General features: G+C 42.5%; 1 protein-coding gene across 5 annotated transcripts in view; it reads left to right on the top strand.

The window, feature by feature from the left end:
- Ttc23 (tetratricopeptide repeat domain 23) overlaps positions 1-12447 on the top strand; it is a 98937-nt gene that overhangs the window by 23463 nt on the left and 63027 nt on the right. For all 5 annotated transcript variants that reach the window (XM_059273078.1, XM_059273070.1, XM_059273073.1 and 2 more), the window contains exons 3-5: positions 7463-7586; positions 10115-10265; positions 10458-10583. In XM_059273078.1, coding sequence (XP_059129061.1) covers positions 7463-7586; positions 10115-10265; positions 10458-10583 — 401 coding nt within the window. The remainder of the gene's footprint in view (positions 1-7462; positions 7587-10114; positions 10266-10457; positions 10584-12447) is intronic.

Below are 12447 nucleotides of genomic sequence, written 5' to 3'. Positions count from 1 at the left end.
CAGCTAGCAGCTAGCTCTGCTCTCTGGTTCAAGGTAAACTTTATTGGCAGTCTCAGGAGTGTCAGATTGCTATAAAAATATCCCACAACATTTCCCCCTTTTTGTCTAAATAAAAAGGGAAGGTTTTAATTCTAACACAGTAAAACTATATACAATAAGAACAATTGTCAGGTAAGAATTGCATTCAAAATGTCTAGTCCATTTGCATATCTTTTAAAGTGCAATTAGATATATATCTCTGGTATGGTGTGCATACTTTAACTTCCCAAACTGTGCAAAATGAAACACATGCATTTGCCACATTTCATTTTGTTGGGTACCTTTTGGGTTACTTCCAGGAGGTAATGGAGTTTGGTTATACAAAGAACAAGTAGGACATTTCTTTATAGTTTCCTTGGCTTGTTACCAAGTGATAGAAAACTCTTTCTTCAAACCTTTACTCCTAATATGGTGTTTCTTATGAAATTCTGAGGCTTCTAGCACATTTCCTACCAATAGCAGATCAATTCCATCATTACTTTGTGCTAAAGGGCCTGGTAGACCCATATGGGATCTGATGTGTGTTATACACAAGGGGTGATTTCTATTTCTGATTATTTCTTGTAAATGAATAAATAACAAAGTTAATTCTGAATCATCTGGTATAAATTCAACAGTTTTGATACATAAAACAACTTTCTGCATATCAAGAGTCACTAATTATAAGAGGTTCTGGAAAATCTAATAGTACCATGAGAATAGCATATAATTCTAACTTTTGAACAGAATCATAAGGGCTTTGAGCCACTTTACTTAAATTTCCTTACTTATAACCTGCCTTTCCTGATTTATTTGTATCAGTATAGAATGTAGGGGCTCCAGAAATTGGTGTCCCCCATACGGTGTGAGGAAAGATCCAATTAGTTCTTTTTATAAACTAAAGTCTCTTGCTTTGGGGATATTTGTTGCGACTCTCTCACAAGAAATTACTGCAAGTTCTTTGCCGATGTTCATTTTCTGCCCATAATAAGGCAATTTCAGCATTAGTAAAAGGACCACAATTTCTACTGGATCTATTCCTGTTAATTGATGAAGTCTCAACTTTCCTTCCAGAATCATTTCAGAAACCTTTTCTACATAGGTCTTTAAATTTTTACTCTGTTTGTGAGGTGAAAATATCCATTCTAAAATAGTATCTTCTCTCTGCATAAGAATTCCTGTAGGAGAATGAGTAAAGGGTAGTAATACCAGGATACAATTAAGCTCTGGACCACATGTGTATCCTGTAGTTTCTTTTCTATCAAAGCCAATTCTCTCTCAGACTCAGCTCATAATTTTCTTGGACTGTGTAAGTCCTTATCATTTTATAAATTTAGAAATAAATTACCTAGTTTTTGAGTAGTTAATCTGACGGTGGATCATAGCCAGTTAATATCTCCCAGCAATTTTTGAAAATCATTAAGAGTTCATAATTGATCTCTCCTGATTTATACTTTCTGTGGTTGAATTTTTTGTAAACCTATCTTATGTCATAGGTAATTAATAGAATCTCCTTTCTGTATTTTTTTCAGGACCAATTTGTAATCCCCAACAGAGCAAATTTTTCTTTACTTCTTCAAACATTTTTTTCTAAGGTATCTGCATCTGAATCAGCTAATAAGATATCATCCATATAATGGTAAATTATAGATTGAAGAACATGTTTACAAATCATTTCCAAATAGCTATTGTACAAAATATGGACAAAAGGTGTTTAACTTCCCTTGTGGAAGAATTTTCCACTGATAACTTTTAACAGGCTGGGAATTATTATAAGTAGGCATGGTGAATGCAAATTTTTCTCTATCCTGTTCTTGTAAAGGTATAGTAAAAAAACAGTCTTTTAAATCATTCACTATAATAGACTATCCTTTAGGTAATAAAGAAGGCAAGGGAATTCTAGCTGTAAAGAGTCCATTGTCTGGATCACTGTATTAATGGCTCTTAGATCTGTTACCATTCTCCATTTTCCAGATTTCTTTTTAATGACAAATATAGGAGAATTCCAAGGACTGGTCAATTCTTCAATATGTTGAGCATTTAGCTGCTCCTGTACCAGCTGTTCTAAGGCCTGGAATCTTTCTGATATCAGAGGCCACTGTTCTACCCAGACAGGTTTGTCAGTTGACCATTTTAAAGATAGGGATGTTGGTACCTTTGAAAGATCAGCAGCTGCTGTGCCTTGTTTATGTACAGCCTGAATGGTTGGTGACTGTTCTTGATAATACCTTTGAATATTTCTCTCAGAAGCATATGTTAGTTTATAGTTTGTTTCTGAGATTGGAGGAATATTTATCTGGGTTTTTCCATTGTTGAAACAAATCACATCCCCATAAATTCATAGCTATGTTAGCCACATATGGCTTTAATTTCCCTACCTGTCTTTCTGGAGCTTTACACTCAAACCACCTTGTATTTTGTTTTACCTGAGATAAAGGTCCAATCCCTAGAAGCTGATTATTTGTCTCCTGAAGAGGCCAATCCAGATGCCACGATTTTGGTGAAATTGTTACATCCACAGCTATGTCTAGTAAACCTTCAATTACAATGCCGTTTATTTGTATTTTCAGTTTCTGTCTTTGATCATTTATAGAAGTTTGCCAAGACACTTGTTTTATGGTCTCTCCTGAAAATTTTGTATTATCTAACTGAAGCTGTTTTATCATCCAGAGCAGTATGGTTTTAAACAATAGATATTAAGTCTTTTAATTGCTCTGTGGATGAGTTTCCCAATGCTGACAGGGAATGATTGAACCAAATTTGATATTGGGGCCTGCAAGAGGTCCCCTAAGGTGTTTGCCAATGGCAAAGGGTTACCCTGTCTGTCCTATGTTGATCTGCATTCATTAGTCCAATGTCAACCTTTGCTACAACTTCTGCATATTCCAGAAGGCAGGGGGCCTTCTATTTGGGTTATCTCTAGAAAAAACATTATTTCCAGGAATACTTTGCCTACAATCCCTTTTCAGATTACTGGGTTTTTTGTTTTTTGGTTTTTTTTAACCACAATTAAAACATATGACCTTTTGATTTTTCTTAAAATTTTTAGAAATCACTTCTTCTATCCAAGTATTGTCCTAAGCGTGAAATCCAATATCAGCTGTATTTTGGATCCATTTATCTATGGGTGCTGATCTTGCCTTTAAATGCTTAATCATCCTTTTGCATTCTGAATTAGCCTTTTCTAAAAGCCAAAGATTCAATTAATATTTCTCTAGCTTCAGGGTCTGATAGCATTCTATTTACAGCCAAAGTTAATCTTTCTAAAAAAAAAAAAAAAAAAAAAAAAAAGAATCTGTGAAGGCTTCTTTTGGACCTTGTATAATTTTAGTAAATGACCCAGTTCTTTTTCCTGATTCTTCAACCCTGTCTCAAGCATTCAAAGCTGCTGTACCCTATAGGTCCAAGGTGTGACCATCAAATCTAAACTGTCTTTGCAGTTCAGCATACTGTCTTTCACAGAGAAGCTGGTCTTGGGAAATTTCCATACCTCTACCCCTACTTCATTGTTCTATGTCCCTAGCTTCCTCTCTCCACTATGTTTTCCATTGTAACTGAGGACCAGCTTCCAATACTGCTGTAGCTAAATCTTTCCAGTCTTAAAGAATAATTCTGTTCTGAGTTGCCCATGAATTTAGCATCTACTTCACAAAGGGTGAGTGCATACCATATGAAATGACTTTGTCCTTAAATCTCTTCAAATCTAACATGTGTATAGGACACCAGTAAACTTCTGCATAGCTTTGGGGTACCTATCATCTGGTGGTCATTCTTGTATGGTAACTGGATAAATTAAGGTTGGTTTTCTAATAACCTTGGACCACTCTGCTTCAGTTTCATAATGCAGTGGTGAGGTAGGTTCTCTAAATTCTTGTGTCTGTGTGTGAATATTTTTTCTTAATTTCATTAGTAGGTCTTTCTAAGGATTGTTCCTTATCAGTCAATTTTTCATATTTGGCACTGATATCAAACCACTTTTTAAGGGTAAAACATGAATTACCAAACTGATAAAAATTATAATTGACATATGTCAATACCAGCTAAGTTGATTATCCCTTTATTTAATTTTTCCATTTCCAAACCATCTCCATTGTGGAACCATACAGAGACCTAACTCCCTGCATCATAGTATTAATCCCCATTCTTAATGTGGGGAAAAGCTTTTTTTAAAAAAACTAATTCTCGCCCCGCCCCCACTTAAGAATTCCCAGGTGTCAATGGAGTATTACTCAGCTATAAAAAACAATGACATCATGAAATTTTCAGGCAAATGGATGGAACTAGAAAAAAATCATCCTGAGTGAGGTAACCTAGATCCAGAAAGACAAACTGGGTATGTTCTCACTCATAAGTGGATATTAGCTGTTAAGTAAAGGACAACCAGGCTACAATCTACAGCCAGAGAGGCTAGGTAACAAGGAGGGCCCAAAGAGGGATGCATGGATTTCCCTGGGAAGGGGAAATAGAAGAGATCTCCCAGGTAAACTGGGGGCAGGGGTGGTGGTGAAAGAGTGATGGGAACATGAGGGATCAAGTTGGGCAGGTTGGGGGCGGGATGGAGGGGGAGAATAATGAAAGAGATATCTTGATGAGGGACCCATTTCGGGGTTAGGGAGAAGCCTGGTGCCAGGGAAACTCCCAGGAATCCACAAGGATGACCCCAGCTAAAACTTCTAGCAGTAGTAAAGAGGGTGGCTGAACTGGTCATTTCCTGTAATCAGATTGGTGAACACCCTAATTGTCATCAGAGAGCCTCATCTGATGGAAGCAGATGCAGAGATCCACAGCTAAACATTGGGCTGAGCTCCAGAAATCCAGTTGAAGAGAGGAAGGAGAGGTTGAATGACCAAGGGGATGTTAAGATCATGATGGGGGAACCCACAGAGACTACCTTAGCTCATGGTAGTTCACAGAATCTAGATCGACAACTAGGGAGCCTGCATGGGACTGACCTAGGCCCTCTGCATGTGTGTGACACTTGTGTAGCTTGGTCTGTTTGTGGGGCTCCTAGCAGTGGGATCAGTACCTGTACCTGGCACTTGAGCTGGCTTTTGGGAACCTATTCCCCATGCTGGGTTGCCTCACCCAGCCTTGATGCAGGGGAGGAGCTTGTTCCTGCCTCAACTTAATGTGCTGTGCTTTATTGACTCCCATCAGAGGACTGCCCCTCTGTGATTTGAGACTGTGGATTGGGGGGGGGGTGGTGGTAGAGAGGAGGCAGGAAGGGAGAGGAAATGGGGGTTGCCTCACCCAGCCTTGATGCAGGGGAGGAGCTTGGTCCTGCCTCAACTTAATGTGCTGTGCTTTATTGACTCCCATCAGAGGACTGCCCATCTCTGACCTGAGACTGTGGATTGGGGGGGGGGAGTGGTAGAGAGGAGGCAGGAAGGGAGAGGAAATGGGGGGAGAGGAGGGAGGGGAAACTACAATCGGGATGTAAAATAAATAAAATTGTCTAATTTTAAAAAAGAAACAAAGTAAATAAAAATGAAGAAGAAGAAGAAATAGAAGAAGAAATGGAGGAGGAAGAAGAAGAAATAGAAGAAGAAGAAGAAGAAGAAGAAGAAGAAGAAGAAGAAGAAGAAGAAGAAGAAGAAGAAGAAGAAGAAGGAAGAAGAAGAAAAGGAGGAGGAGGAGGAGGAGGAGGAGGAGGAGGAGGAGCATTCCCAGGTGTCTTAGCAGATCTACAGAGGACAACAGTGAAGGCAAAGCTCTGTGAGGGCAGCCATGTGCAATGGCAGTGCTTGACTTGGCGGGGCTGAGAGGGGGTGCCCAGGCAGCAGGCTAGCAGAGGGTGCTGGGGTCGCTGTGGGCTGCTGCTGCACTGCACGAGTTTATTTTATTTATGTCATTTGTGTGTGTGTGTGTGTGTGTGTGTGTGTGTGTGTGTGTGTGTGTGTGTGTCCTTGGAGAGAAGAAGAGGGCATTGGGTTTCCTGGAGCTGGAGTTTCTGGCAGTTGTGAGCCTTTCAACTTGAGTGGTCTATGAGCAATATAGGTCTTGTGTAAGAGCAAGAAGCACTCTCAACCACTGAGCCATCTCCCTAACCCCAAGGACATCATTTTATTAAAATCCCCCTAAAAGGCCTTATCTCCAAATAGAGCTGCATTCTGGTATGTAGGAAGTTAGGACTTTAACATAAGAATCTGGAGGTAAGCTGGGTGTGGTGGCACATCCTTTAATCCCAGCCCTTGGGAGGCAGAGGCAGATGGAGGCCGGCCTGGTCTACACAGCAAGTTCCAGGATAGCCAGGGCTATATAGAAAACCCTTTCTTGAAAAACAAAATAAAACAAAAAAGACCTTGGATGGAGCAGAGTTTAGTCCTGCCTCATTTCCTCCATAATTGGTTGGCCAGGCTTCAGTGAAACACAGGTTCGGAGAGAAGGAGACACAGGCCCCATCTCCTTCGGCAGTGTGAAACGGATCCTAGAGCTTCGCCTGAAGACATCTAGGCTTGCCTCCAATGTGTTGTTGCTCGCGAAGACCTGGCACTGGAAAACTGTGGCTTCCTCCTTGTACTGCCCCTGACTGCACATGTGCTCCTCACTACTCAAGGCCAGCCTGGGCTACATATCCAGGTTAAAGGCCAGCTTGAGACAGGTATAAGTCCCAGGGTCCAGAAAGGAAACAAAACAAATCTACTTTCTCCTCCGGCTTACTGCCCGCCTGTCAGGCTCACCGCCTGTCGGGCTCACTGCCTGTCGGGCTTACTGACTTCACGCTCTTTGCTGATGTCATAGGAGACGGTCTGTGTCATGACTCCGTTTCTGTGGCAAAAGCAACTTAAAGGGAAGATGTTTGTGTGGGTCACACGTTGAGGGTGCACACCATTATGGCAGCAGGAGCAGTTGGTCATGTTGCATCCAGTCAGGAAGAGAAGAGAAATGAGAGGTGAAGGCTGGTGTTCAGCTTGCCTTATCTTTTTTTATTCAGTCTAGAATCCCAACCCATGAAATAGTGATACCCACACTCGGAGTGACTCTTCCCACCTACTGAAAACTCTCTGAAAACACCCTCCAGAAGATCCAGAGCTGTGTCTCCTAGGCAATTCCAGATCCTGTCAAAGTGACAGTATTAGTCATCACAGCTGCAAAGGAGTTTTAGGTTGAGAGCTAGGTCCACTTTCACCTGGACCTACAGGAGCTATTTACTGGAACACCTGGGAGGTGATCAAATGTCTGTTCTACCTGCCTGGCTTTTCTTCATCCCACCATATTTTCCACCATTAAATTGTATTCACTTCTTAAATGAATTGTTGTTGACTTCATCTAACCAGATGAACACTCCACCACCCCAAACAGATCATTTTTGATTCTCTGACACATCACAAGTGCGTAGCACATAGTAAACAGTATTTATCAGGTGGGTATACTCACAAGTAGGCCTTGGGACTCTTAAGTGCTAAGCTGTCTGTGTGGTAAACTCCTTTTCTTTTTCTGACAGTACAAACAGGCCATCCAGGAGCTTGTGCGCTGTGTGGCATTGACAAGAATTTGCTATGGCGACTCACACTGGAAACTAGCAGAAGCCTACATTAATCTGGCTCAAGGCTACCTCCAGCTGAAAGGTGAGCGTCTCTCAGGCCAGTGAGGATCATCTCATCAGCTGACGGGTTTCTCTTCCTCCTGTCCCAAACTGATTCACACCAGAGGGGTCAGGTCTTCATGGCTCTCCTTTCCAAGTACTAAGTGGCAATTTCCTTTTAGGAGAAATCATTAAGGTGTATCACATACAGGAATCAACAGGAAGAAAGGAAGATTGTAACAGGGTTTTTTGTGGTCTTGAAATTAGAGTTCTTGAAGGATCCGAAGGTGTCAGGAGAAAAGCCAAGACATGGAGTGGAGGCTTTGAGTGGGCTCGTTCTTGAGAGGTGGGAGGCAGGGGGCTGAAAGAGAGAGTCACTCCTGAGAGTAAGTAGCCAAAAACCCAAGCTGGCATTAGCTTGGGCAGCTTGAAAAGCTAAGGTGAAACTTGCTTTGGACAGCCATAGCTGGTCTTCCAACTATGTGGCCAGGGTCCAGCGTTTTTCTTTTCATATCATCTGGCTCTGTTTGTCTTGGCGTTAGCTCCATCTTAGCCAAGCTTTGCCCGTAAGACTACCAGCAACTTTAGGTTTCTTTGCTAAGCATGACCAAGAAAAAAAGACTGTCCCACCCACCGAAACATCTCAGTGTTTTGGAGGCACCCCATTTAGACCACGTTGGATTATATATTGAAATGAGGGCATATTCTGATAGGTCAGACCTGGTTTTTGCTTCTCCTGTGCCCTGGGAAAGAAGCTGGTTTGGGCCAGCTTCAGATGCGCAGGAGTTGAGCATCATAAGAGGAAGATAGAATGTGGGGATGGACACAGGAAGGTAGATAAGATACTCATCACGTGGTGTGTTCGACTTGCTGACTCTGCCAGCTCACACAAGGTGTACCACAGCACCCCTCTACACTCAGTTTATCAGCTGAAGAGCAGTGACAGGATGTCGGCACACAGACTTCCCAGGGTCCAGTGAGTGGCCTCACAACTGGAAAGTACCACAAGACCAGCCCATTCTCACCTGTTAGTCAGAGGCCGTCAGAGCCAGAGGGAGCATTGAAGATCATCTCGTTACCACCTCCTCTAGATCCAGAGAAAATGAATCAGAGTCGAAACAGCTTGCTGCAAAATCACATTGTTAATAAGCAGCTGACCTGAGACTCAGACCTGGGAATCACGTGCCAGTACCAGTGTCCTGCCGTCTGGGAGTTCAAATCCTCCCTTCCTTCTGCAGCCCATGCACTTCTGCATGGATCTTTCTCTCTGAGTCTAAAGTCAAAGCAGTCTTCACTATTCAGCAAGGTCTCACTGAGGGTCAGCCACATGCTAATTGTCTTATAAAACCTATTGAGACTTCACATCTCCCTGTGGAGGGTCGGGTACTCTTGTTTCTCCTCTTCACGGTCAAAGTACCTGAGGCCAGTATCAATAGTGAGCGATGGAGCAGAGGATTCAGGCTGGGAAGTCTCACTGCAGAGTCCCTGTTCTTGAAACTGAACCCATGCTGTCTCCAGTAGATTAAGTTCAAGTTCTAAGGAAGGGACCCACCTGGAATCCTAGTCCATTACTATAGGTAGATCATAGAGACAATTAACAGTGATAAATTCCTGACAGCCAAGTTAAAGCTGTGCCTTTAAAATATAGGACACATAGAATTCAGAAAGAGTTCCTACTCAAAGAACATAAGCTTGCTTCTCTCCGTTAGAATGTATATTGTTCTGTTTTATAGACACGGGAATGGAATTAACTTCATATTTTGACAGCTTTTACAGAGAACTGAGATATGATTAGATGCAATTCAGAACATAGGGCTGGAGCTATATGGATATGAGCGGAAGGTGGTGTCAGCGTGGGGGCGGAAGGTGGGAGTATGTGGGGAGGGTAAAGGAACAGACTCCCGAGCTGGTATTCCTCAGTATCACCCCTCCCACAGATTAATCAGCCCCTAGAAGAACACTAGAACACATGGGGAAATCAGTAATAACATTTATTTCTCTGTCTCTTGTTAGTCTGTGGCTGCACAGGAACAAGAGATTACAGCACAGTAGTCCATTACCTCCTTGGGGTTGTGTTTATAAGTATTTATAGCCACTGTATTTGTGTTATGCTAAAAGAACGCTTTAATATTATGGTTGTAAATGGATGAGCAGAAGACTCAGAATTTTTAGTATTTCATTTAGATTGCTGTCACTCAGCCAGGATCACAATTCCTGAATCTCTTGCTTCCTACCCAGAATGCTACAGTCCTTGCATTCCATTTGTGTTTTGGTAATTATTTATATTTTACATCTGATGCTGGTGATGTGTCAAAGCTGCTCAGTTCCAGCACATTGTGCTTATTTTATTTCTCCAAAGGCCATTTTGGGAAATGTTTTGCATCTTGAATACTTGGTATCAAAACGATTCTTTGGTTGTTACAGTCAGGGACTAGGTCCTGCTTCCCAGATCTATGTCCGTGTGCTGCTGGACACCATGCGGTGACCTCCAGATTTCCTGGCTGTGGAGAATCATGTTCCTGTCCAGCTGAGATGAAAGAGACACCGACCCTTCTCTGTCTCTGTCCACAGGGCTGTCACTACAAGCAAAGCAACATGCCGAAAAAGCCAAAGAAATCCTGGCCAGCTCCATTGAGCATCCCTACCATGACAATACAGCCATCTTCAAGTGTTCCATAGAGCTTTTCTATACCATGGGCAGAGCCCTGCTCGCCCTTCAGAAGTATCCTTTGGTTTCTACTCTTCACAAACAGAAAGCACCCTTGCTGTAATTCTTACAGTTAATTCTCCAAGACAGAGAAAAAGTTGCTAGGTGATTCGGGGATCGTAGGAAGGAGTGTATGAGCAGGGAAAGTCCAGGATATGGGGCTCCAGAACCTGGGGACCAGAGGGACTTTTCCTGAACGTATTTCAGATTTAAAGAAGCCTCAGAGAACTTGATAAAAGCCGAGAAACTTTCCAAGGAGATGCTGCAATGTGGGAACATTATAAAGGAGGAGTGGGTAGAAATCCAAGCGCGGATCAAGTTGTCCTTTGCACAGTAAGTTAAGGTCTTTGCAGTTCAGAGCCTGGATGCATGATGACTGAGGCTCTGAGGCTGTCCGTGGCTTCTCCCAAGGCCGCTGTGCAGCAAAGAAGAGCAACGCTGTTATGTCAGAGCAGCCCCAACCAAGACAGGCGCCAGTGACACTTGTCACCTGATGTGGAGTACACGCATGCCACCACCCCCTGATGTCCCCTGACTTACTTCCTGCCTGCTCTGCCCATCCCTGCTGCCCCTTCATCCCTCTCCTCCCCCCTCTTCTCCCCTCCCTCAGCATTGTTACCATTCATCTCAGGAAGCTTCGCTGATACAGAGGTGTTTTTCTGAGGTTCTGCCTCTCCCCCCACCCCCCCACCCCTGACGGGATTCCCAGGTTACAGGATAGTGGTACACTGCCAGTTCCTTAGGCACTGACCCATGGCTATCCCCGGCTACGCGTCCTCCTGCAGGATGGATGGGGTCCTGTCTTGTTACAGCCCCGACAATGTTTGACACTGTAACTCTTTCTAACTTGCTGCCTTGAAGTGTGTACCATGCTACCCAATGATTTTTAAATTCTGTTTACTTTCCTTATTGAATTAATGAGTTTGAGTACCTCCATATGCCTGAGAGCCATTTGGGATTCTCTTTCCATAAAAAGCCTGTTAAGGTCTATCTTATTTTTCTTTTGAATTTCTCTGTGCTTTTCATACTAATAATCAAGATTTTCATGTATGTTATACATGTGAATTATGTTGCATGTATTTTCTTATATCTGTTGCTCTTTTTTTTTGTCTATGGTGTTCTTCATAATATAGAAATTCTTCATTTTACTAGAGTCATATCCACACATTTTCCCATTTTTATTTATGCCTTTGGATTTTGCTTAGAAAATATTTCCCATCTAACTCTCAATGAGTCTCCATAATTCCCCTCTACCTCATATGTTTTAAGATAAAAAGAAAATGTATGTATATGTGTGGGTCTGTGCATATGAGTGCAGTGCCTGAGGTGGCCAGAAGGGGGTGTCAGATCCCTGGTACTGAAGTTGAGGTGATTGTGATCTACCTGATATGGGTGCTGGAAACCCAGCTGAGGTCCTCTGCAGGAGCGCTACCTGCTGTTAGACTGCCCAGCGGCTCTCCAGCCTCTACCTCACGTTTTAACGGTGGTGTCACTCACTGTGTTCTTAGTATTGCATATCTCCATTTAGAAACTTCGCTTTGGATAATCCAGAGATCATCCAAATGAGGGGTTTTAGTCTGAAGATGTACTGTTTTTCCCAGTGATCCCAGTGTGAACTGCTTTTCTGGCTGTGGCATTTATGGGTAGAAGCATGTCTGCTCAGAAGCACCTCTGAGGTTGATTCTTTTGTGAGCCCCTCCATCTACCCTCAGCCCTCATGAATGTTCCCAATCGCACAGAAGAAACTGCATTCTTTATTTTGTGTGTGTGTGTGTTTGGTGACCTAATGAGTCTGTATAATGTTGAGTATATTAGCTTCTGATATTCAAATGTACATCTTCACACACACACACACACACACACACACACACACACACACATATATATATATATATATATATATATATATATATATATATATATTTGTTTTTCCAGACAGGATTTCTCTGTGTAGCCCTGGCTGTCCTAGAATTAGCTGTGTAGACCAGACTGGCCTTGAACTCAGAGATGTCCCCTGCCTCTGCCTTCCGAGTGCTGAGATTAAAGATGTGAGCTACCCACTCCCAGCACATCTTAAATGTTTTTCAAATTGCTATATTAGTGTTTAGATGAATGCATTTAAACTCCAGACTGTAACCAGCATTCTGCGTACACCCTGTGGTTTGCCGCTGTTGCATGTTCTGAGGTGGCTTTGCGG

This window comes from Peromyscus eremicus, chromosome 1, assembly GCF_949786415.1.
Source record: "Peromyscus eremicus chromosome 1, PerEre_H2_v1, whole genome shotgun sequence".
Taxonomy (NCBI): domain Eukaryota; kingdom Metazoa; phylum Chordata; class Mammalia; order Rodentia; family Cricetidae; genus Peromyscus; species Peromyscus eremicus.
The sequence above is the reverse complement of the archived record's forward strand: the minus strand, read 5'-3'. Positions and strand labels throughout refer to the sequence as shown.